The following is a 27,025-nucleotide window of genomic DNA, read 5'->3' as shown; positions in this document are numbered from 1 at the left end:
AAACAGCGAAGACCCTCGAGGAGTATAGAAAGTGTCGGGGGAGGGGGGGTGGTACTTAAAAAGTAATTAGGAGAGGGAAGAGAGGACATGAAAAATCACTTGCAGGCAAGATAAAGGAAAATCATAAGGTGTTTCATAGGTATATTAAGGGCATGAGGATAACCAGGGAAAGAGTAGGGCTCATTCGGGGCCAAAGTGGCAATCCGTGTGTGGAGCCGTAGGTGAGATTTTAAATGATTGCTTTTCATCTATGTTCACTATGGAGAAGAATGATGTAGGTGTAGAGATCAGGGAAGGGGATTGTGATATACATGAACAAATTAGCATTGAAAGGGAGGAGGTATTTGTGGTTTTAGCGACTTAAAATTGGATAAATCCCCAAGCCCAGATGAGTTGTATCCCAGGCTGCTATATGAGGCAAGCATGGAGATTGCAGGGGCTCTGACACAAATTTAGAGATACCAGAGGACTGGAGGACAGCGAATGTGGTACCATTAGTCAAGAATGGTAGTAGGGATAAACCAGGTAATTACAGACCAGTGAGTCTAACGTCAGTGGTAGGGAAACTATTGGAAAAAATTCTGAGGGACAGGATTAATCTTCACTTGGAAAGGCAGGGATTATTCAGGGATAGTCACTATGGCTTTGTCAGGGAGAGACCATGTCTAACAAATTTGATTTATGTTTTCGAGGAGGTGCCTAGGTGTGTAGATGAGGGTAAGGCTGTTGATGTCGTCTACATGGACTTCAATAAGGCTTTTGATAAGGTCCTGCATGGGAGATTGGTTAAGAAGGTAAGTGCATGGGATCCAGGGCAATTTGGCAAATTGGATCCAAAATTGACTTCGTGGCAGAAGGCAGAGGGTGATTGCTTTTGCAATTGGAAGCCTGTGACCAGTGGTGCACCACAGGGATCGGTGCTGGGACCCTTGCTGTATGTAATGTAAATGTGACTATAGAAGGTATGATCAGTAAGTTTGCAGATGACACGAAAATTGGTTGTGCCATAAATAGCCAGGAGAAAAGCCTTAGATTACAGGATGATATAGATGGGCTGGTAAGATGGGCAGAGCAGTGGCACATGGAATTTAATCCTAAGAAGTGTGAGATGATGCATTTTTGGAGGACTAACAAGGCAAGGGAACATACAATGCGTGGTAGGACCCTAGGAAGTACAGAGGGTCAGAGGGACCTTGCTATACTTGTCCATCGATTACTGAAGGCAGCAGCACAGGTAGATAATGTGGTTATAGGAAGGAAATATGGGATACTTGCCTGTATTAGCCGAGGCATAGAATATAAGAGCATGGAATTTATGATGGAGCTATATAAAACGCCAGTTAGGTCACAGCTGGAGTACTGTGTACAGTTCTGGTCGCCACACTATAGCAAGGATGTGATTGCACTGGAGAGGGTGCAGAGGAGATTCACTCGGATGTTGCCTGGGCTGGAGCATTTCAGCTGTGAAAGACTGGATAGGCTAGGGTTGTTTTCCTTAGAACAGTGAAGGTTGAGGGGGGACCTAATTGAGGTATACAAAATTATGAGGAGCATTGATAGGGTAGATAGGAAGAAACTTTTTCCTTTAGCGAGGTGTCAATAACCAGGGGGCATAGATGTAAGGTAAGGGGCAGGAGGTTTAGAGGGGATTTGAGGAAAAAGGTTTTCACCCAGAGGGTGGTTGGAATCTGGAACGCACTGCCTGAAGGGATAGTCGAGGCAGGAACCCTCACAACATTTAAGAAGTATTTAGATGAACACTTGAAATGCCATAGCATACAAGGCTACAGGCCAAGTGCTGGAAAATGGGATTCGAATAGATAGGTGCTTGATGGCTGGCGTGGACACGATGGGCCGAAGGGCCTGTTTCTGCGCTGTAGAACTATATGACTATGGACTCTATCACTTCTTGTGATGATGCTCACAGAGTATTTACATATTCTGCCCTGTAACAATCCTATTTTAGATTATACTACATCTCCCTCCAAACCTGTTTTCAGATTGTAAACCGCTGTGACACTTTTACAAGTCTGCCATAACATGTTCTTTCTTTCGAAGGGGTTTGAGGTTTTAAGTCTTCTACTTCCTCCTTCTGATTCTGCTGTTCTTGAGTAGAACTATTGGATGACTCAAGTTCTTCATTTGGGTTGTCCTTTGGGGTGATGGCTGATTGCAGCATCACTGATTCATCAAACTTTTGAGATGATTAGTTCTCTTGTATTTTCTGTTTCTTTGGTATCACCACCATCTGTTTCTTTTTATCATTCCTTGGTCAGTCTGGACAATGGGTGATCATGGAGATGGTGATTGTTCTATCACTTCTCCATACCTAGTTTGGTCTCTGACACAAGCTGATTCCCCACGTTGGATGTCTGACAAGTTTCTGGTTCTGTGAAGTCCATCACAATTTTCTGAATGATTCTCTATCCTTCACTTTCTCCAAGTCTTCTGCACTTACTAGTGCCTTTTCGTGTTCTTGGGAGTGTAGGAAGTTGGGTTTTCAACCTTCTTCCCATTAACAGTACGCATCGGGCTAAGCCATTCTGAAGTGGTTCTTTCATCTCATGATGATTGAAAGCACATGTGATACATCTCAATAACATCTCTTCAGTTTCTTTCGATATACCATACTGAATGTCTTGCCCTGGCTCTACACTTTGTTATTCACAAATGTTCTTGGTGTAATCTTTCCACGATCTCTAATCTCAATACTCTTGGGATAACTCATCTCTCATCGTAGATCAGTAAATCATCAACAATACTTAGATGACCCCTCTGTTCGTAATACTGCCTTAGCGAACAGGGTTAAGTGGAATGTACATTGGCTATCCATTCAGGCAACATTCCCTGATTTCCATACATATTTCGTCTGTTTACTGCGCATTCCTGATTTCATTCAGTTTCTGAGCTGCAGCAGGTCAAGTTGTTGTTGTCATCAAAGCAAAAACTTCTCCTTCTTTGAGAAGCAAAATATTTCCTTCTGGTCCTGCTGCTGAAATACAGGATAAAATGCCTACAGTGATCTGCTGTCTCCCTGGAACGTATTCAGTTTTCACATCAAATCTCATCACTCTTAATCTAAACCTCTGAACTCTTGAAGGTAATTTCACAAACTCCTTTGTGTTTAATGGTGTAACTAACAGTTTATGATCTGTTTCAATTTTGAATTGAAGACTAGGACATAATCTGAAAACTTTTCACCTGCCCAAGTTGCTGCCAACACTTCCTTTTCAATGACTGCGTATCTCTGCTCTCTTTCTGTTAACGATCGAGAAGCAAAATATACCTCTCTGTGCTTGAAATAGGATGGCTCCCAATCCTATTGATGATGCAACTGCAACTATGATGTTAGATAGCTTTGGTTCATAATGTGCTAACACTTCTGAAGATACTCGCGAGTTCTTGATTTTCTGAAAGGATTCGTGTTAGCCTTCTTCAGAACACCAAACATTGTTGTTTTTTTTATCAACTGTTGTAATGGCTGATTAATCATGGCTAAATTCGATAGGAATTTCCCGACTTGATTCACCACTCTCATAAAACTTTGAAGCTATGTAATGTTTTTCGGCTCTGGGAAGTCTTTATCCCTTTATTCTTTTGTAGATCTGCGCTAATACTGGACCCATTGATATCTCAGATATCTTACCATTGGCTGTGAAAAAATACATTTCTCGTTCAGTGTGAGACTTGCTTCTTCCAATCTCTCTAGTACTGCTCTCATTCTTGTATCATGTTCCTTCTGCTTGGCTCCATAGATTCATTTGTTGTCCGCATGGCAGATGATCCCATCTAATCCTTCCAGGATTCTCGCATCTTCCTTTGAAAGATCTTCAGTGCTGATGTAATTCCAAATGGTAATCTGTTAAAACAGAATCTTCCAAATGGTGTTATAAATTTTGTTCAGAGTTTGGATTCCTCATCCAATGGTAATTGCCAAAAGCCACTATGAGTGTCCAATTTGATGCAAATTGAGCTTTTCCTTAGCTTTACTAAACTCTCATCTACTGGTGACGTTGGATGTATTTCTCTTTCCACTGACATTCATTATGTGAGGTCAACACAAATTCAAATAGGCCCATTAGGTTTCTTCACTAGAACTATACCTGAGCACCATCCTGTAGGTTTTGTTACAGGTGACAATTTTGTCATGAATTCAATTTTGTTTTTAACTTTCTCTCGGAGACAACTGGGATACAAACAATGTGAAGGGCACAGAGGGCACAACATTCTTGAGAACATTTTTAGCCAGCACATCACAAGCCCAACGAGAGGCGGCCTAATTCTAGATTTAGTCTTCAGTAACGAAGCTAGGCAAGTGAATAAAGTAGCAGTGGGTGATCATTTTGGAGATAGTGACCATAATACAGGACAAAGATAATACAGGAGTACAATTTCAAAATTGGGGGAGGGAAATTTTACAAAGCTGAGAGGTGATCTGGTGAAATTGGACTGGATACAGCTACTTGAAGGAAAATCAGTGTCAAATCAGTGGGAGGCATTAAAAAATGAGATTCTACAGGCACAGTGTAGACATATCCCCACAATATAAAGGGTAGATTGGCCAAATCTAGAGCCCCCTGGTTATCTGGAAGCATACAGGGTAAGATAAAGCAGAAAAAGAAAGCTTATGACGGTCACAAAATTCTTAATACTTTAGAAAGTCTGAAGGAGTATAGAAGTGCAGGAGTGAAGTAAAAAAGGAAATTAGGAAAGCAAAAAGAGGACATGAAGAAATATTGGTAGGTAAAATCAAGGAAAACCCAAAGATGTTTTATCAGTACATAAAGAGCAAGAGGATAACTAAGGAAAGGGTAGGGCCTATCAAAGATGTACAAGAGAACTCGTGTTGATGCAGAAGATGTGAGCGGGGTTCTTAATGAGTTTTGTCCTTGTCTTCACAAAGGAGAGGGATGATGCAGACATTGTAGTAAAAGAGGAGGAGTGTGAAATATTAGATATGATAAGCATAATGAGAGAGGAAGTACGAGAGGGTGTGACATCCTTGAAAGTCGATAAATTGCCTGGGCCAGATGGATTGTACCCCAGGTTGTTAAAGGAAGCCAGGGAGGAAATAGCAGATGCTCTGAGGATCATCTTCAAATCCTCACTGGATACAGGTGAGGTACCAGAGGATCGGAGGTCTGCGAACGTTATACCATTGTTTCAAAAGGATGCGAGGGATAGGTCAAAAATTACAGGCTGGTCAGTCTGACCTCGGTGATGGGAAAATTATTAGAATCAATTCTGAGAGATAGGATAAACTGCCACTTAGAAAGGCACGGATTCATCAGAGATAGTCAGCATGGATTTAGAATTAGAATTAGGATTAGAACATTACAGCGCAGTACAGGCCCTTCGGCCCTCGATGTTGTGCCGACCTGTGAAACCATCTGACCTACACTATTCCATTTTCATCCATATGTCTATCCAATGACCACTTAAATGCCCTTAAAGTTGGCGAGTCTACTACTATTGCAGGCAGGGCGTTCCACGCCCCTACTACTCTCTGAGTAAAGAAACTACTTCTGACATCTGTCCTATATCTATCACCCCTCAACTTAAAGCTATGTCCCCTCGTGTTTGCCATCACCATCCAAGGAAAAAGACTCTCACTATCCACCCCATCTAACCCTCTGATTATCTTATATGTCTCTATTAAGTCACCTCTCCTCCTCCTTCTCTCCAACGAAAACAACCTCAAGTCCCTCAGCCTTTCCTCGTAAGACCTTCCCTCCATACCAGGCAACATCCTAGTAAATCTCCTCTGCACCCTTTCCATAGCTTCCACATCCTTCCTATAATGCGGTGACCAGAACTGCACGCAATATTCCAGGTGCGGTCTCACCAGAGTTTTGTACAGCTGCAGCATGACCTCGTGGCTCCAAAACTCGATCCCCCTACTAATAAAAGCTAACACACCATATGCCTTCTTAACAGCCCTATTAACCTGGGTAGCAACCTTCAGGGATTTATGCACCTGGACACCAAGATCTCTGTGCTCATCTACACTACCAAGAATCTTCCCATTAGCCCAGTACTCTGCATTCCTGTTACTCCTTCCAAAGTGAATCACCTCACACTTTTCCGCATTAAACTCCATTTGCCATCTCTCAGCCCAGCTCTGCAGCCTATCTATGTCCCTCTGTACCCTACAACATCCTTCGGCACTATCCACAACTCCACCGACCTTAGTGTCATCCGCAAATTTACTAACCCACCCTTCTACACCCTCTTCCAGGTCATTTATAAAAATGACAAACAGCAGTGGCCCCAAAACAGATCCTTGCGGTACACCACTAGTAACTAAACTCCAGGATGAACATTTGCCATCAACCACCACCCTCTGTCTTCTTTCAGCTAGCCAATTTCTGATCCAAAGCTCTAAATCACCTTCAACCCCATACTTGCGTATTTTCTGCAATAGCCTACCGTGGGGAACCTTATCAAACGCCTTACTGAAATCCATATCCACCACATCCACTGCTTTACCCTCATCCACCTGTTTGGTCACCTTCTCGAAAAACTCAATAAGGTTTGTGAGGCACGACCTACCCGTCACAAAACCGTGCTGACTATCGCTAATGAACTTATTCTTTTCAAGATGATTATAAATCCTGTCTCTTATAACCTTTTCCAACATTTTACCCACAACCGAAGTAAGGCTCACAGGTCTATAATTACCAGGGCTGTCTCTACTCCCCTTCTTGAACAAGGGGACAACATTAAGGAAAGGTCATGTCTTACTAACTTAATTAAATTTTTTGAGGAAGTAACATGGAGGATTGATGAGGGTAGTGCAGTGGATGTAGTCTACATAGATTTTAGTCAGGCATTTGACAAGGTCCCACATGGCAGACTGGTCAGAAAAATGAAAGCCCATGGGATACAGGGGAAAATGGCAAGTTGGATCCAAAATTGGCTCAGTGACAGGAAACAAAGGGTAGTGGTCGGCGGATGTTTTTTTGAACGGAAGGCGGTTTCCAGTGGTGTTCCACAGGGCTCAGTGTTGGGTCCCTTGCAGTTTGTGGTATATATTAATGATTTGGACTTAAATGTGGGAGGCATGATTGAGAAATTGGCAGATGACACAAAAATTGGCCGTGTAGTTGATAGCGAAATGGATAGTTGTAGACTCCAGAATGATATCAATGGTTTGGTTGAGTAGGCAAAAAAGTGGCAAATGGAATTCAATTCGGAGAAGTGTGAGGTAATGCATTTGGGGAGGGGAAACAAAGGGAATACACAGTAAAAGGGAGGATATTGAGAGGGGTAGAAGAAATGAGAGACCTTGGAGTGCATGTCTAGCAGGTCCCTGAAGGTGGCAGGATAGGTAGAGTGGTGAAGAAGGCATATGGAATGTTTTCCTTTATTGACCGAGGTATAGAATACAAAAGCAGGGATGTAATGCTGGAACTGTATAAAATGCTGGCTCGGCCACAGTTGGAGTATTGCATCCAGTTCTGGTCACCAGGTTACAGAAAGGACATAATTGCTTTGGAGAGAGTGCAGAGGAGATTTACAAGAATGTTGCCAGGGCTGGAAAATTGCAGCTATGAGGAACGATTGGATCAGCTAGGGTTGTTTTCCTTGGAACAGAAGAGGCTGAGGATTGACTTAATTGAAGTGTACAAAATTATGAGGGACCTAGATAGAGTAGACAGGAAGGACCTGTTTCCCCTAACAGTGAGGTCAATTACCAGGGTCACAGATTTACAGTGATTGTTGGAAGGATTAGAGGGGACAAGAGGAATAACATTTTCATCCAGAGGGTGGTGGGTGGTCTGGAATTCACTGCCCAGATCAGTGGTGAAGGCAGAAACCCTCAACTCATTTAAAAGGTACCTGGACATGCATCTGAAGTGCTGTAACCTGCAAGGGTACGGACCAGGTGATGGAAGGTGGGATTAGATTGGGCAGCTCGTTTTTTCAGCCAGCACAGACACAATGGGCTGAATGGCCTCCTCTGTGCCGTAACTTTACTGTGATTCTATGAGTGGATGTGGAACTTTCCTCGGTGTGAACAAACCCACTGGCTCTGCATCCTTTCTCAGAGTGATGTTGAATGCTGTTTTTAACTTCCCCAATCCTCTGAATAATTTTGGAAATTCAGCCCTAAAATGTCAAGGCTGCTCTTGCATAAGAACATAAGAAATAGGATCTAGGAATAGGCCATTCAGCCCCTCAAGCCTTCCCCACCATTCAATAGATCATGGCTGATCTGTCCCAGGCCTCAACTCCTCTTTCGGGCCTTACCCTCAACTCCCCGAGATTTCAAAAATCTATCTACCTCCTCCTTAACTACATTTAGTGACCTCGCCTCCACAACTCTCTAAGGTAGAGAATTCCAGAGATTCACCACCCTCTGAGAGAAGAAATTCCTTTGCATCCCAGTTTTAAATATGTGCCCCCTTATTCTGTAATTATGTCCCCTAGCTCGAGATTCCTCTACTAGTGGGAACATATTCTCAACATCAACCCTGTCAAACCCCCTTAAAATCTTATATGTTTCAATAAGATCGCCTTTCATTCTTCTAAACTCCAGTGAATAAAGGCCTAACCTGTTTAGCCGTTTTTGATAAGACAACCCCTTCATCTCAGGAATCAGCCTAGTGAACCTTTTCTAAACTGCCTCCAATGCTAGTATATCCTTCCTTAAATACGGGGACCAAAACTGTTCGCAGTACTCCAGGTGTGGACTCACCAAGTACAGTTGTAACAGGACTTCCCTATTTTTAAACTCTAACCCCCTAGCAATAAAGGCCAAAATTCCATTTGCCTTCCTAATTACTAGCTGCACCTGCATGCTAACTTTTTGTGTTTCCTGTATAAGAACACCCAGATCCCTCTGTCCTGCTGTATTTTGTAGTCTTTCTCCATCTAAATAATAATCTGCCTTTTTATTCTTCCCAACAAAGTGGATGACCTCACACTTTTCCACATTGAACTCCCTTCCTAATAGCACTGTGGGTACACCTACACCGAAAGACTGCAGTGGTTCACGAAGGCGGCTCACCACCACCTTCTCGGGGACAATTAGGAATGGGCAATAAATGCTGGCTTAGCCGAACAAATAAAAACATTTTTTTAATTAATCTATTGAATTTAAGTTCCATCAGCTGCCATGGTGGGATTGTGAACCCATATCCCCAGGGCATTAGCCTATGCCTCTGGATTATAAATTCAGCAACATTACCACTACGCCACCATCTCTTTATAAATCAAGGCATAGAGTACCAAAGCAAATAAGTTCTAATGACCTTTTGTAAAACAGTGTGACAGCCTCAACTGGAGTATTGTGTTGAATTTTGAGCATTACACTTTTGGAAGGATGTGAAGCTTTTGAGATGATCCTGGAAACCTTTATGAGAATATGCCAGGGATGAGTGACTTAAGTTTCGTGGATAGATTGGAGAAGCTGGGCTTGTTTGCCTTAAAGAGAAGGTTCAGAGGAGATTTGATAGAGGTGTTCCAAATCATGAGTAGATAAGGAGAAACTGTTTCCATAGGCAGAATGGTCATTTACCAGAGGGCACCAATTTAAGGTGGTTGGCAGCCAACGACAACATGAGGAAAAACATTTTTACGCAGCGAGTGGTTAGGATTTGGAATGCACTGCCTGAGAATGTGGTTGAGGCAAATTCAATTGTGGCTTTCAAAAGGGAATTGGATAAGCACCTGAAGAGAAAATATCGCAGGGCTATGGGGAAAGGGTGGGGGAGCGGCACTAGGCTGAGTTGCTCTTGCAGGGAGCCGGCATAGACACGATGTTCCAAATGGCCTCCTTCTGTGCTGTAACTATTCTATGATTCTTTGTTGCCTATCTTCTAGCCTTTGTTTCCTCTGCCTTCCACACTGTCTTACAAATTTTCTGCCGTCCATTTCCAACTTGTTTTTTTTCTTTTCTTTTAATGCCATGGATTTTGCTCTGGCTGTCTTCCCCAGAGGAACCATCACCTTCTCCAATACCAGTTAAAAAGCAAAATTCACTCAGGGGACTCCTGCACTACGTGCCTGGTCCCCCGGGTCTGTCTGCTGGCCAGCCATTCTCCCTCTGGTTGCAAGCTCTTAAACTGGAGGGTGACCACCTCCTGAAACAGGCTATCCACATAGCTCTCGGTCTCAGATGCACTGCAGCGATGCCAGCTTCTACTCATAGTCCAAAACCCAGAGCTTGAGATCCTCCAGCTGACAACACTTCTTGCAAATGTCCAGGACACAAGAAACATTTATAGCACTGCCATGCCTGTATTTATTAGACTACTATCTAAATTGCCAGAAATAAAATTTAAGACTTATCCTCTTACCAGACAAAAAAAAAACACTCACCAACTGCACACCCATCAGCTTCCCGAGTGATGATATCACTTTAGACCTTTTTTTCAGCTCTCTCTTTGGTGTTCTCTCCCTTACTTCTTAGTCTGTATTTATTTGTAATTCTTTTTAAAGTTATTTACCTGCTTAGTCAACACCACAACATAAACACGAACTACTAAAAACTCTAACCAAAAATGTAATACTGATCTGAAACTTACCTGTACTGCAGCACACTCTATGCTGACTGTGCTGCACTTTTTGAGCTTTTTCCTTGGTTTGTCTGGTATCTGCCGCTTTGCTGCTGATTGCCTTTGATGACAGACTCCTCCATGCTCCTTCACAGTGACCACAGGCTTTCTGGCAGGCTTGCCAATGCACCAAGCATTCCATTGTGCATATCTATCTGCCTTCATCTGTAACCTGCCCCATCAAAGTCCTCATTTGAGTCTTCTACAGCAGGACTTGTGTGCCACCTCGCCCTCAGGGAAGTCGGCACCTGTGATCCCCTTTCCCCCTGCCCTGCCTGCAAGCCACTTGTGCCTGGTGACTCGCCACGTGCATGTAAATATATATGTGTGTGTATATATCTCCCCTTGACATTCAACGGCATTACCATCGCTGAATCCCCCACTATCAACATCCTAGGGGCTACCATTGACCGGAAACTGAACTGGAGTAGCCATATAAATACCGTGGCTACAAGAGCAGGTCAGAGGCTAGGAATCCTGAGGCGAGTAACTCACCTCCTGACTCCCCAAAGCCTGTCCACCATCTACAAGGCACAAGTCAGGAGTGTGATGGAATACTCTCCACTTACCTGGATGGGTGCAGCTCCAACAACACTCAAGAAGCTCGACACCATCCAGGACAAAGCAGCCTGCTTGATTGGCACCCCATCTACAAACATTCACTCCCTCCACCACCGACGCACAGTGGCAGCAGTGTGTACCATCTACAAGATGCACTGCAGCAATGCACCAAGGCTCCTTAGACAGCACCTTCCAAACCCGCGACCTCTACCAACTAGAAGGACAAGGGCAGCACATACATGGGAACACCACTACCTGCAAGTTCCCCTCCAAGTCACACATCATCCTGACTTGGAACTATATCGCCGTTCCTTCACTGTCGCTGGGTCAAAATCCTGGAACTCCCTTTCTAACAGCACTGTGGGTGTAACTCTCCCACATGGACTGCAGCGGTTCAAGAAGGCAGCTCACCACCACCTTCTCAAGGGCAATTAGGGATGGGCAATAAATGCTGGCCTAGCCAGCGACACCGACATCCCATGAATGAATAAAAAAAATACATATATATAATATTTCACTTGATTGAAACATATAAGATCCTGAGGGGTCATGACAGGGTGGATGTGGAAAGTATGTTTTCCCTTGTGGGAGAATCTAGAACCAGGCGTCACTGTTTAAAAATAAGGGGTCGCCCAATTAAGATAGAGATGAGGAGAAATTATTTTCTCTGAGGGTCATGGGTCTTTGGAATTCTGTTCCTCAAAAGACAGTGAAAGCAAAGTCTTTGAATATTTTTAAGGCAGAGGAAGAAAGATTCTTGATAAGCAAGGGGGTGAAAGGGAGTAGGTGGTAATGTGGACAAATCAGTTCAGCCGTGAACTTATTGAATGACGGAGCAGGCTCAAGGGGTTGAGTGGCCTACTCCTGTTCCTAATTTGTATGTTCGTATGTATGTTCGCATATCCTGCCTCTAAGCTGTCCTCTAAATTGTACACATTGTGAGTATCTGAGCTGATGTGAATGTGAGATATCGAGTACTGGTGTTTCTTCATCAATGCTGTCTTCTTGCTTTTCCATCCTCTTGCTCATCCACCTTTGCTCATCATTGGCCAGGTTGCGGTTCTTGAGTATCCGAAAGGAAAAAGGCACAGGGTAGGGTTGTGGTGAGGAGTTGGGGGAAAAGTAAAAAAGAGGTGCAAGTTTACACTGTCTGCAGGGTGATGTGGGATGTGAGAAGAAGAATTAGGTATAAGTGTACTGTCGTCTACTATAATTTCAGCCATGCCACTGGCTATAACTCAGCAATGGCTGCTTCTACATTGGTGAGCACCATCTGCTCCATGGGAGTAAGGGCATGCAGCCATGCCTGTACCCCTCTAGTTCTCTAGTTAGGAACTGCTGCCTCCAGTTGAGTGCGACCTTGTCCTGCAAGAGAGAGGCAAGTGTTCAGCGAGTATCATGGCATCTGTTTGGGCAACATGGCTGCCATGGTTGAATAGCTGGCAGTGTGTGCAAGCTGTGAAATGTGGGTATGAGGCTTGCAGCAGTGCTGAACTGTATGAGGATGAAGTGAAGCTAAGTTAGGTATGTCTACTAATTGATAAAGATTGTTGGTAGATAAGTGATAGCGATACAATGTACTGAGCTGTGTCTGAGGTTAGTAGGTGGGTTATGGCATTCAAATATACATTCATTGACCTTGACCATTTGCAGCACAGGATCAAGGTCCTTGGGACTTGACTCCTGGCATTGATTGCCATTGCTATCTGCTCCCACTGACTTCTGAGAGTTTGTCTGAAGGGCCTCTAGCCCCCTAAGGATAGAGCACTTCCCTCTTCCTCTGAACCTCCTTGACCAAGGCTCCAGTAGAATATTGGAAAATCATAGAGTCTGCTCTCTCCTATGTTGTGCCATTCTTGTGTCTTTCTCAGGTGAGAATCAATGGTAGAATGACTTCCAGCACCTTCTCCTGTACAGTGCTTCTCGCACCTTCTCCGGTACAGTGCTCGTCCCCGCTAAGAGGTGCAGGCTGGCTTTAATTAGTGCAGGCTAGCTTAACTAGTTCCACCTCTCATGACTTTGGGCCCCTGCAAAGACGTGCAGTGATTCAACAGTGTAGATAGCACTAGCTATACGATATAATCAACTAAATTAGCAAGCACAGATTTGATGAACTACCTGCATCGGAAGCAACGGCTACAGCTTAATTTCGCATTGCGATCACAGTGCTTGTTTTTAGGGGATTTTGAATTTAGCCTCCAACATTTCCTGTTCAGCCATTTCTACTCCAGCACATGCAACAATGAACACATTCAGGTCAGAGGAAACAGATAGGAAACTTCCTGTATTTGACCAGGAACAAAAGGCTACATATTGGTAGATAGGGATAACAGAACAGCATGTCTCTGTGGCAGATGGCAACCGGCATCATGTGTACTCATGTTGGCATTGGTTTAAGCCTGCCCTTTGCTGATCTTGCATGTATTTGGTTAATACTGGAAACTAAGATAGAATGGGTTTCTATGTAGCCTACCTCTCAATCTGGTAATAATGCAATTGTACTTTACAGATCTCACGGTTTAACAATATTCTTTTTCATTTCGCACTGATATCCTCTGCACTTGTTTTCTGTTCATTTCTTGCATTCTAGGTTGGTGGGTGATGTGCTGTTAGCGACTGGTTTTCTCTCGTATAGTGGCCCCTTCAATCAAACGTTCAGAGATATACTGATGAAAGTAATCTGGGAAGCAGAGCTGCAGAAGAAGAAGATTCCATATACAGATAATCTGAACATCATCGCCTTTCTGGTGGACCCGCCCACGGTGAGATTGGCTCACACTCATATCTATTAAATTTCCATTACAATCTGTATATCTCCACAACATGTCCTTTGAAAGAATATGTTTTGACTTTAGTTATATGTTTCTTTATTCATAGCTGTCATTTCACGATCATCAGGCTGGATTTTATTCACTCGTCACCTTCCTCGCAGTGGCCCATTTTAATGACCTTGTTGGCCCACCCACCCCCACCCACCCCCCCAATCACGTGGAGGGAGCGGGCTCTCCGACACCGGCAATGGCGTCAGCTGCCTGTGCACAGGCCGAGTGCCTTTTTTTAAAGGGCAGCCGGCTAATTTAAATTTTTTCAGGTTATACCTCCCCATTATACTGATTAAAAATCTGTCACCCCTTTCCCACTCCCCAATAACAATAAAATTCATTATTTGCCCTCTCCCCCGCAAAACACTTATGTACCACACTTGACCTTGCCCCCCCGAAACTGAACAAAGTGCACAGGTCACCCCTTCCCACCAGCCCCTGCAATAATGATGTAAAGTTGACCCCCTGCCACTGCACTAAAAATCATAAGGTTCTCTCTTCCCCACAACTGTGGTGCCTGCTTTCCCCAGATGGGAAAGTGAAGGCAGGTGATGCCAGCCGCCCCTCAGAAGATCATGGCTTGATGGTAAGATTGCGGATACATTTATTTAAATGTATGCATTCTGGCCATTTAAATATTCAAAGCCGTTTCCTGTCTCCCAACGGCAGGAGGGGGGCCACCACAGAGCCTCGCTGCCGTTGGGAAGATCGTGCCCCGACCTCCCAGTGTCGGGCTCCGTTGTAGGTCGCTGCCAGAGCGATCTTCCGGCCCCCTCACCACGGAGCCTGATGTTGGGAACTCTGTAAAATTCCAGCCATCGTCTGCATTATTTGTTATTGTCTGAAGCAAGTGTTTAATTTTTTTTACCGGGGAAGCAACAATTTTAATCTTTCCACCAAATGTATTAACTGAAATGTTTGGTTATTTGTTAATTCCTGTTGTTCATGTACAAATGTATGTGATTCTATGATTAAATATAGAGAATAGTGTCTGAACTGGGACATAAAATGTAACCTAACTGTTTTGTGTGCCTGTGATTTTAGCTGCATCTGGAATTATTTAATGTATTCTTGGGATGTGGGCGATGCACATTATTTATTTTGCTCATTAAATGTCAACCATGAAATGTAGGACTGAAGTCACACGTAGACCAGACCAGGTAGGGCTGGAAGATTCTATCACTGAAGGCCATTAGTGAAGCAGTTGAAGTTTTTACAACAATCCAAGGGCTTTTTTGGCAATGTTTTACTGACACCAGATTTATTGATTTCAGTTTTGCGCTTTGTTGTGTTGGAATTTAAGCTTATAATCTTCGGCTGCTAGTCCAGTACTGTAATCACTAGGCCGCCTGCTACAAAGAGCTATGTCGCAGTATCTATCACAGTTTTTTCAAAATATTTTTGGCCTGGCCTTCACTGATCATTGAAGGAACTGTATTGTGGCTAGACGTACTTCATTTTCCTTGTTAAGTCTGTGTGATTTTATCTTTTCAGATCGGTGAGTGGAACCTACAAGGATTACCAAGTGATGACCTGTCAGTTCAGAATGGCATCATTGTCACCAAAGCAACCAGGTATCCACTTCTCATAGATCCTCAGACACAGGGTAAAACCTGGATCAAGAAGAAGGAGAAGAATAATGAATTACAGGTAGGAATGCACAGACATTTCCAACTTGTGTTGGTGAGCATGTGAAGCAGCACACTGATCACAAAACATGAAATAATCCAATACCGCTAATCAATGTAATTTTTTTTCTCCAACTTTCTCACCTTCCCTCCTGACGGTTTTGACTGTACGCCTATTCACAAGTAAGGCATGACGTTGAATGTCAGCAGACTATTCAACTGTGGGGCATAACAAACAAGATCAATTGTGTCCTCATTCATTATTTACACAAGCACACTTCCAGCATTATTTGCCAGATGGCGATAAAGAGTGGGACCTCTGGCAAAGCTTTCTCTTCCTAATGTAGAGCACTGAGCTCTATTTTAATACCTCTATTATCCTTTGGGTATGTGGATCAGCTAACTGAGCACTGAACTGAACCTTGAATCTTTATGGACTGTATGGCTCAGCTTTGTGAGTACCAATCCAAAGCCAATATTTTCCACTGAGTGAACACGGCCTAATACATTAAGAAATTATGGAAATTGTTGAAAATAGAGACATGTTGTCGAAGCTTTTCATCTTGCACTCATCAGGACAATCCGTAAGAATACCAATGTAAGGGAACACAACAACTTTATACTGTATGAGAAGAGAGTGCTGATTGGTTAGCAAGTGAACTCTAATTGGTAGAGGCGTTGCCACAGAGAATGCACTCGTTTACGGTGTCTGACAATGAACTGAAATTTAAACCAGGCAGCTTGACTCTGAGTGGTCAAGGCATTGCCCTGAGAATTGAACCAGCGAATGGCTGTCACTTATTCTGTTTAGCTGAAACAGGCACAATGTTTGTCCATGTTCTTTCTGTCTGCAAAGAACAGAGACCTGTGTATTAATATATGTAGCTTCCAGTACACGCAAATGCACCACACAGTGAGCTCCACTGCCAATCTTAAATTGATTGTCAAAGTAATTCTTAGCACACTGAGGATTATTTAGCAAATGTTGTCCAATCGCGGAATCACATCGAATGTTGGACACTGTGGTTTGTGTTTTACAAGCATGGGCTGGTTGGGTATGGCCTGTACCTTGCCCGTTGCGAACAGCAGAAGGGACACGTAACTTAATACGATCTGCCAGTCTTTGGGACGTATGGCCTATTGTTACGACCAAGACAGGAGTAAACACATGGGAATATGATATTATTGCTATCACAGAGACATGGTTGAGGGAAAGGCTGCACTGGCAGCTCAATATTCCAGGGTATAGAATCTTCAGGCATGATGGTGGAGGGGGGCGGTAGGGTGGGGGGCGGGGAGGTGGTGTAAAAGAGGAGGTGGCATTGCACTGTTGATCAAGGAGTCAATTACTGCAGTTAGGAGGAATGACATCTTTGAAGGTTCCTGAAATGAGGCCATATGGGTAGAACTTAAAAACAAAAAGGGGGCAATCACTTGACTGGGAGTGTACTACAGGCCTCCAAACAGTTAGGGAGAGATAGAGGAGCAGATATGCAGGCAAATCCCAGAGAGGTGTAAAAATAATAGGGCAATAATAGTAAGGGGTTTCAACTTCCCCAATATTAACTGGGATAGTCTTAGTACAAAAGGCTTAAAGGGGGTGGAATTCTTAATGTGCATCCAGGAGAGCTGTTTGATCCAGCACATAGAAAGTCCTACAAGAGAAGGGGCAGTACCGGACCTAATCTTAGGGAATGAAGCAGGACAAGTGGTAGAAGTGTCAGTGAGGGAGCATTTCTGGGATAGTGACCATAACTCTGTAAGATTTAAGGTAGTTATGGAAAAGGACAAAGATGGACCAGGAATAAAGGTACTTAATTGCGGGAAGGCTGATTTCAAAATGATAAAACAGGATCTGGCCAAAGTGGACTGGGAGCAGCTCCTTGTAGGAAAGTCTACATCAGAACAGTGAGAGTCATTCAAAAAGTAAATAGTGAGAGTTCAGGGCCAACATGTTCCCATAAAGGTGAAGAGTAGGACCAACAAGTCCAGGGAACCCTGGATGTCAAGGGATATAGAGGATTGGATAAGGCAAAAAAAGGGAGGCTTATGGCAGATTCAGAGGGCTGAAAACAGCAGAGGCCTGAGAGGAGTATAGAAAGTGTAGGGGGGTACTTAAAAAAATAATTAGGAGAGCGAAGAGGGACATGAAAAAACACTGGCGGGCAAGATAAAGGTATATTAAGGGCAAGAGGATAACCAGGGAAAGAGTAGGGCCCATTAGGGACCAAAGTGGCAATTTGTGTGTGGAGCCGGAGGACGTAGGTGAGGTTTTAAATGATTACTTTTCATCTGTGTTCACTATCGAGAACAATGATGTAGGTGTAGAGATCAGGGAGGGGGATTGTGATATACATGAACAAATTAGCATTGAAAGGGAGGAAGTATTACCTTATTTAGCAGGCTTAAGAGTGGATAAATCCCCAGGCCCACATGAGATGTATCTCAGGCTGCTATGCGAGGCAAGGGAGGAGATAGCAGGGGCTCTGACACACATTTTCAAATCCTCTCTGGCCACAGGACATGGAGGACATCGAATGTGGTACCATTATTCAAGAAGGGTAGTAGGGATAAACCAGGTAATTACAAGCCAGTGAGTCCAACATCAGTCGCCACACTATAGGAAGGATGTGATTGCACTGGAGAGGGTGCAGAGGAGATTCACCAGGATGTTGCCTGGGCTGGAGCATTTCAGCTATGAAGAGAGACTGAATAGGCTAGGCTGCTTTTCCTTAGAGCAGAGAAGGCTGAGGGGGGACATGATTGAGGTATGCAAAATTATGAGGGGCATAGATAGGGTCGATAGGAAGAAACCTTTTCCCTTAGCGAAGGTGGCAATAACCAGGGGGCATAGATTGAAGGTAAGGAGCAGGAGGTTTAGAGGGGATTTGAGAAAAGATGTTCTCACCCAGAGGCTGGTTGGAATCTGGAACACACTGCCTGAAGTGGTGGTAGAGGCAGGAACCCTCACAACATTTAAAGATGTATTTAGATGAGCACTTGAAACGTTGTAACATACAAGGCTATGGGCCATGTACTGGAAAATGGGATTAGAATAGATAGGTGCTTGATGGCCAGCACAGACACAAAGCCTGTTTCTGTGCTGTAGAACTCTATGACACTAATTCAGTCCCGCTATTCCACAGGTCACAGCATATTCGTAAAGTTTCGCATCGACAGGAAAAATAGCCACATTGCGGCACAGTGGCGCAGTGGTTAGCACCGTAGCCTCACAGCTCCAGCGACCCGGGTTCAATTCTGGGTACTGCCTGTGTGGAGTTTGCAAGTTCTCCCTGTGTCTGCGTGGGTTTCCTCCGGGTGCTCCGGTTTCCTCCCACAGCCAAAAGACTTGCAGGTTGATAGGTAAATTGGCCATTATAAATTGCCCCTAGTATATGTAGGTGGTAGGGGAATATAGGGACAGGTGAGGATGTGGTAGGAATATGGGATTAGTATAGTATAGGATTAGTATAAATGGGTGGTTAATGGTCAGCACAGACTAGGTGGGCCGAAGGGCCTGTTTCAGTGCTGTATATCTAAATCTAAAATCTAAAAAAAAATCTAATCACTTTATTTATCCCCAGAATAAAGCATGCCAAACCAGATTTCTTTAAATAATAACAACATTAACTATTTATTAATAAACCAAGTTTTAAATGATACCGTGATGAATCTATATGTGTGAAAAGATTTTATAATTCCTTAATCTTCCCAACCCTCATGTGCACACATACATTCAATTACCAACAGTCAACTGGGGAAAATGGAAATTTGGTTTTTGCAGTAGTTTCTTCGGAAATTTTAAATAACTGGGTTGTAACTTCTGGTAGTATCTTCTGTGAGGTGTCCCAGAGTCGACTAGTCAGATGCCACTCGATGTCACTCCAGGTAGAATTAATGAACAGTCTATAATGGGTAGGCTTTCAAGGTAGCTCGTCTACAGCAGGCATCACAAAGATATTTCAGCAACAGGTTGTAGCAATAGGGCTGTTTAAATTTTAAAGTAGCAGTCTAACAATAGAAACTTTGTTGAGAGTTCAGGAACTTCCAAACATGCAAAAGTCAACAGGACCTACTCTTAGCAAAGGAGCCTTCTCCATAGAGCACAGAAATTATAGAACTCACTCTTCAGACAGGAATTCTTGAATGGAGGCAACAGCAACTTGCCACACCCGAAACACAGGCTTTCTTTCTCCAAAACAGTGCTACTCCACAAAGTATAGCAATTCCTCTTTCCTCTGAGTCACTTCCTCTTTGATACAGGAATTATTTTTCAAGAGAGAGAGTTTTCTGGGCTGTATTCCTGGCCAGTTTCCAGCAGTAACTCTTTCAGCTGCTCACATCCCCTGGTTTCTTCTTTCACTGCCAAAATGGAACTGAAAGCCTCCAGCAGTCCAAATCACAAGACTGCCGGAAATCTATCTATTACTTGGATACAAGTTTACGGTCTTCACTCTTCAAACACTAAATGTCAACATTCAGTCACTGTTCACAGTATTTTCTTTTTCCAGTCTTAAAGGCACACAGACCTCCCAGTTAAAAAAAAAAACTCTTGTGGTGTGGTGCCGGAGGATTGGAGAATTGCTAACGTTGTACCTCTGTTTAAAAAGGGAGCTAAGGTTAGATTGAATAATTACAGGCCTGTCAGTCTAACCTCTGTAGTGGGCAAATTATTGCAATCTATTCTGCAAGACAGGATAAACTGTCACTTAGAAAGGCACAGCTTAATCAAGGATAGTCAGCATGGATTTGTTAAGGGAAGATCTTGTTTGACCAACTTGATCGAACTTTTTGAAGAAGTGACAAGGAAGATAGATGAGGGTAGTGCAGTTGATGTGGTCTACATGAACTTTAGCAAGGTTTTTGACAAGGTCCCACATGGCAGACTGGCTAAAAAAATAAAATCCCATGAGACACAGGGAAATGCAGCAAGGTGATGCAAAATTGGCTCAGTGGCAGGAAACAAAGGGTAATTGTTGACAGCTGTTTTTGTGAATGGAGGGCTATTTCCAGTGGGAATTCCGCAGGGCTCAGTATTGGGTCCCCTGCTTTTTGTGGTGTATATTAACGATTTGGATGTAAATGTAGGGGACATGATCAAGAAGTGTGCGGACAAAAAGATCGGTGGTGTGGTAGATAGCGAGGAGGGTAGCTGTAGACTGCAGGAAGATATTGATGGTCTGGTCAGATGGGCAGAAAAGTGGCAAATGCAATTCAACTTGGAGAAGTGTGAGGTGATGCATTTGGGGAGGTCAAATAAGGCAAAGGAATACATGGTTAATGGGAAAATACTGAGAAGTCCAGAGGAGGTGAGGGACCTTGGAGTGAATGTCCACAGATCCCTGAAGGTAGCAGGACAGGTCGATAAGGTAGTTAAGAAGACATATGGAATCCTTTCCTTTATTAGCCGAGGTATAGAATATAAGAGCGGGGAGGTTATGGTGGAACTGTATAACTCATTGGTTCGGCCGCAACTTGAGTACTGTGTGCAGTTCTGGTCATCTCATGAGAGAAAGGATGTAATTGCACTAGACAGGGTACAAAGGATGTTTACGAGGATATTGCCAGGAGTGGCAAAATGCAGCTATGAGGAAAGATTGGATAGGCAGGGGTTGTTCTCCTTGGAACAGAGAAACGTACCAAATTTTGAGGGGTCTGGATAGAGTGGAGGCGAAGGGTCTATTCACCTTAGCGGAGAGGTCAGTGACAAGGGGGCATAAATTTAAAGTAATTGGTAGAAAAATTAGAGGGGAGATGAGAAAAAACTTTTTCACCGAGAGGGTGGTGATGGTCTGGAACTCACTGCCTGAAAGGGTAGTTGAGGCAGAGACCCTCAACTCATTCAAAACGAGTCGGGATATGCACCTTAAGTGCTGTAAGCTGCAGGGCTACGGACCAAATGCTGGAAGGTGGGATTAGAATAGGTGGATCGTTTTTCGGCCAGCACAGACACTATCGGCCAAGTGGCCTCTTTCTGTGCCTTAAACTTTCTATGATTCGATGATTCTATGACACTATACAGCTATACCCAACCAGCCCGTGCTTACAAACTCAAAACACAGTGTCCAACATTAGATATGTGTCTGTGATTGGCCAACATTTGCTAAATAATCCTCAGTGTACTAAGCATTACGCTGACAACCAATTGAAGATTGGCAGTACGGCTTACAGTATGGCACATTTGCACCGACTGGAAGCTACATTTAATAATGGGCGGCACAGTGGCGCAGTGGTTAGCACCGCAGCCTCACAGCTCCAGGGACCCGGGTTCGATTCCGGGTACTGCCTGTGTGGAGTTTGCAAGTTCTCCCTGTGTCTGCGTGGGTTTTCTCCGGGTGCTCCGGTTTCCTCCCACAAGCCAAAAGACTTGCAGGTTGATAGGTAAATTGGCCATTATAAATTGTCACTAGTATAGGTAGGTGGTAGGGAAATATAGGGACAGGTGGGGATGTTTGGTAGGAATATGGGATTAGTGTAGGATTAGTATAAATGGGTGGTTGATGTTCGGCACAGACTCGGTGGGCCGAAGGGCCTGTTTCAGTGCTGTATCTCTAATCTAAAAAAAAATAATACACAGGGCCCCGTTCTTTGCAGACAGAAAGAACATGTACAAACATTGCGTCTGCTTCAGCTAAACAGAATAAGTGCTAGCCATTCCCTGGTTCATTCTTCAGGGCAATTCTTTGACCAATCAGAGTCAAGCTGCCTGGTTTAAATTTCAAACAAAGCTTGGCAGTTAACTGTCAGTCATCGTAAACTGATGCATTCTCCATGGCAATGCCTCTACCAATCAGAGTTCACTTGCCAACCAATCAGCACTCTCTTCTCATTCAATATAAAGTTGTTGTTTTCCCTTACATTGGTATTCTTATGATTGTCCCGATGAGTGCAAGACTAAAAGCTTCGACAACATGTCTCTATTTTCAGCAATACTCAAGTTCTGTACTACCAAATGGCTAAATTATAGAACTTTTGTATGGGTAAATGTATTTCGAAGCATTGAAGGTGATCATTCAGAAAAAATATTTGTAGTTAAACCCTAATTAATTACATAACCTGGTAAAATGATGTTTTTTTCCAGCAGAGGAGATAAGAACAAACAGATGACAATTAGCTCATGCACTGAGTTGCAACTAATGGGTGAGCAACTGAAGTTGGCCATTTAGAGTGCAACCAGTGGGCATTTGGAATATGTGGTATATGTACATTTTGGGCTACCTATGCAACAACGGTGACTATGCTTCCAAAACATTTAATTGTACATGAAGCATTTTTGAGACATCGCTGAAAGACTTGTTAAGACACTATGGGAACGAATTTCAACTGCCTGCTGCATGTATCTCATCTGAGAAATGGGAAGCCATCAATAGAAAATTCAGGGGGAATCTTGGCTGCCCCACTGATGCCCATACCCACCTAATGCAATTTTCAGGTGGGCCTATTATTAGACAAGTAGCCCATCCACCTTAAAGAAAATAAGGCTGCTTAAATATACTTCAGTCCTATCGTTTCATGACAGATTATAAAGATGTGACAGCATTGCATTTGGTGAAGTTGATCAGTGTAGGTTGAGTAGAATTTGAGTTATAAATAGTAATTCCTTTTGTTCCAAAGATAACATCACTTAATCATAAATATTTCCGAAATCACCTGGAGGACTCATTGTCACTTGGACGTCCTCTGCTATTGGAGGATGTGCAAGAAGAGTTGGATCCTGCACTGGATAATGTCTTGGAGAAAAACTTCATCAAATCTGGGACCACTTTTAAGGTGAGCTAATTTTGTCGAGCTGTGTCACTACCTTCAGAAATTTTAACTCATGTTCAACAGTTGTAACTGAACTAAAGTTCTACCACCAAGGCCAAAAGACACTCAACTATTGTACTCCAAAGCCTAAACATACAAAATATACTTCTGAATGTAATTTTGGCTGATTTTATTTATTGTGAAGCCTACGTGATGGGTAAAGACCCATAGTTCAGGACACCGCCAAGTTTCAAAAGAATGGAAGAAAAGGTAAATTATGAAGCAGGGATTGGGAGAATACATGAGAAATGGCAGACAGAATGAAAGGTGCTGCTCACTTCACTCCAAAATGACCCAGCTTGAATTTTAAGATTGTGCCCTCTTGTTTTAGAATCCTCCGACAGAAGAAATAGTTTCTCTCTATCTGCCCTATTGAATCATCTTAAACAAAAAAATCACCAGGCACTCTGAGAGTTTGAGTTAACTAACGATAGCCAGCACAGGTTTGTAACAGGCAGATCATGCTTGACAAAGCTAATTGAATTTTTTGATGAAGTAGCAGAGAATTTGTTGAAGGGAATGCGGTGGATGTTGTTTATATGGATTTTAAGAAAGCATTTGATAAGGTATCACATAAACGGCTGGTTAACAAAATTGAGGCTCATGAAATAAGAGGGTCAATGTCCAATTGGATAAAAAATTGGCTTAAGGACAGAAAATAGCAGATCATGGTAAATGGTTGTTTTTCAGACTGGTGGATGGTAGACAGTGGTGTTCCCCAAGGGTCAGTGCTGTGGCTACTGTTTTTTTTAAGCTATATATAAATTCCTTTGATCTTGGAATGCAGAGTAGAATTTCAAAATTTATAGATGATACCAAACTTGAAGGATTGATAAACAGTGATGTTATGAACCTACTGCAACAGGAGCTAAATAGGTTAGGAGAATGGACAGACAAGTGGCAGATGGAATTTTATATTGATGAGTTTGAGATGATGCATTTTGACAATATAGATTTAGTGGTGCAGTTCTGAAGGGCTGAACCTTCCGTGCCCACCGCTGATGCCGGTGGCGAGAAAACAGATGCTGCGGAGCCGCCGCAATCTTCCATGCGGCGGTTCACTTAAAAAGCTGGGGCGGGCAGCCCCCCCCACACCCGACCACACGAAGGGGGTGAGCTGTCCATCTGCAGCATTGGCGTTTTTAAAGTGCTTTCAGCCCTACCAGAGAATTTAAATATTTAAAGATGTAGGAAAGGAAAAGAAATGCAGACATTTCTTCTTCCCCTCTCCCATCACCCACCCCCATCACAATAAAATTAACTATTTGCCCTTTACCCACCCCCCCCCAAAAAATAACCTTGTCTATCTGACCTTACCCCCCAAACTGCACAAACTTTAACCTCCAACCCTTCCCATCATCTCCTACGCCCATTATGGTACTTTGACCCCATTCCCTCCCCTCCCGCACAGATAACCTTACCTTCCCCCCCTCCCCACCAGTGTGGTGCCTCATTTCCCAGGATGGGATCCTAAGAACAGAGAACATTGATCATAGAACAGGACAGCACAGTTCAGGCCCTTCGGCCCACCATGTTGTGCCGAACCTTTAACCTACTCTAAGATCAAACTAACTACCTACCCTTCATTCTACTATCATCCATGTACCTATCCAAGAGTCGCTTAAATGCCCCTAACGTATCTGCTTCTACTACCACCGCTGGCAGCGCATTCCACGCACCCACCACTCTCTGTGTAAAGAACCTACCTCTGACATCTCCCCGAAACCTTCCTCCGATCACCTTAAAATTATGCCCCCTGGTGATAGCCCTTTCCACCCTGGGAAAAAGTTTCTGACTATCCACTCTATCTATGCCTCTCATCATCTTGTACCCCTCTATCAAGTCACCTCTCATCCTTCTTCGCTCCAATGAGAAAAGCCCTCGCTCCCTCAATCTTTCTTCGTAGGACATGCCCTCCAGTCCAGGCAGCATCCTGGTAAATCTCCTCTGCACCCTCTCTAAAGCTTCCACATCCTTCCTATAATGAGGCGACCAGAACTGAACACAATATTCCAAGTGTGGTCGAACCAGGGCCTTATAGAGCTGCAGCATAACCTCGCGGCTCTTAAACTCAACCCCCTGTTAATGAAAGCCAACACACCATATGCCTTCTTAACAACCCTATCAACTTGGGTGGCAACTTTGAGCGATCTATGGACATGGACCCCAAGATCCCTCTGTTCCTCCACACTACCAAGAATCCTGTCTTTAAGCCAGTATTCTGCATTCAAATTCGACCTTCCAAAATGAATCACTTCACACTTTTCCAGGTTGAACTCCATCTGCCACTTCTCAGCCCAGCTCTGCATCCTGTCAATGTCCCGTTGCAACCTACAACAGCCTTCCACACTATCCAGAACTCCAGCAACCTTCGTGTCATCGGCAAACTTGCTAACCCAGCCTTCCACTTCCTCATCCAAGTCATTTATAAAAATCACAAAGAGTAGAGGTCCCAGAACAGATCCTTGTGGAACACCACTGGTCACCGAGCTCCATGCTGAATACTTTCCATCTACTACCACCCTCTGACTTCTATAGGCCAGCCAATTTTGTATCCAGACAGCCAACTTGCCCTGAATCCCATGCCTCATTACTTTCTGAATGAGCCTACCATGGGGAACCTTATCAAACGCCTTGCTAAAATCCATATACACCACATCCACTGCTCTTCCTTCATCAATGTGTTTTGTCACATCTTCAAAGAATTCAATAAGGCTTGTGAGGCATGACCTGCCCCTCACAAAGCCATGCTGACTGTCTCTAATCAAACCATGCTTTTCCAAATAATCATAAATCCTGTCTCTCAGAATCCTCTCCAATAATTTGCCCACTACCCACATAAGACTGACTGGTCTCTAATTCCCAGGGTTATCCCTATTCCCTTTCTTGAACAAGGGAACAACATTTGCCACCCTCCAATCATCCGGTACTACTCCAGTGGACAGTGAAGACGCAAAGATCATCGCCAAAGGCGCAGCAATCTCTTCCCTCGCTTCCTGTAATATCCTTGGGTATATCCCGTCTGGCCCCGGGGACTTATCTGTCCTCATATCATTCAAAATTTCCAGCACATCCTCCCTCTTAACCTCAACCTGTTCGAGCATATCAGCCTGTTCCACACTGTCCTCACAAACGACCAGGTCCCTCTCACTAGCGAATACTGAAGCAAAGTATTCATGTCGGACCTCCCCTACCTCCTCCGACTCCAGGCTCAAGTTCCCTCCACTATCCCTGATCGGCCCTACCCACACTCTGGCCATCCTTTTGTTCCTCACATAAGTGTAGAACGCCTTGGGATTTTCCTTAATCCTGCCCGCCAAGACTTTTTCATGTGCCCTTCGAGCTCTCCTAAGTCCATTCTTCAGTTCCTTCCTGGCTACCTTGTAACCCTCTAGAGCCCTGTCTGATCCTTGCTTCCTCAACCTTAAGTAAGCTTCTTTCTTCCTCTTGACTAGCTGCTCCACATCGCTTGTCATCCAAGGTTCCTTCACCCTACCATCCCTTCCCTGCCTCATCGGGACAAACCTAAACAGCAGTCGCAGCAAGTGCTCCCTAAACAACCTCCACATTTCTGTTGTGCATTTCCCTGAGAACATCTGTTCCCAATTTAACCTCCCCAGTTCCTGCCTAATAGCATTGTAATTCC

The 27,025-nt window shown here is 43.7% G+C and overlaps 1 protein-coding gene across 1 annotated transcript in view; it reads left to right on the top strand.

Moving 5' to 3' along the window:
• The window catches only part of LOC137367180 (dynein axonemal heavy chain 8-like), a 2,531,605-nt gene that overhangs the window by 2,061,322 nt on the left and 443,258 nt on the right, over positions 1–27,025 (top strand). The window contains exons 145-147 of the mRNA XM_068028616.1: positions 13,714–13,885; positions 15,440–15,595; positions 23,188–23,343. Coding sequence (XP_067884717.1) covers positions 13,714–13,885; positions 15,440–15,595; positions 23,188–23,343 — 484 coding nt within the window. The remainder of the gene's footprint in view (positions 1–13,713; positions 13,886–15,439; positions 15,596–23,187; positions 23,344–27,025) is intronic.

This window comes from Heterodontus francisci, chromosome 3 (genome assembly GCF_036365525.1).
Source record: "Heterodontus francisci isolate sHetFra1 chromosome 3, sHetFra1.hap1, whole genome shotgun sequence".
NCBI classification, from domain to species: Eukaryota; Metazoa; Chordata; class Chondrichthyes; order Heterodontiformes; family Heterodontidae; genus Heterodontus; species Heterodontus francisci.
Note: the sequence above shows the minus strand (reverse complement) of the source record. Positions and strands in the feature narration are given on the sequence as shown.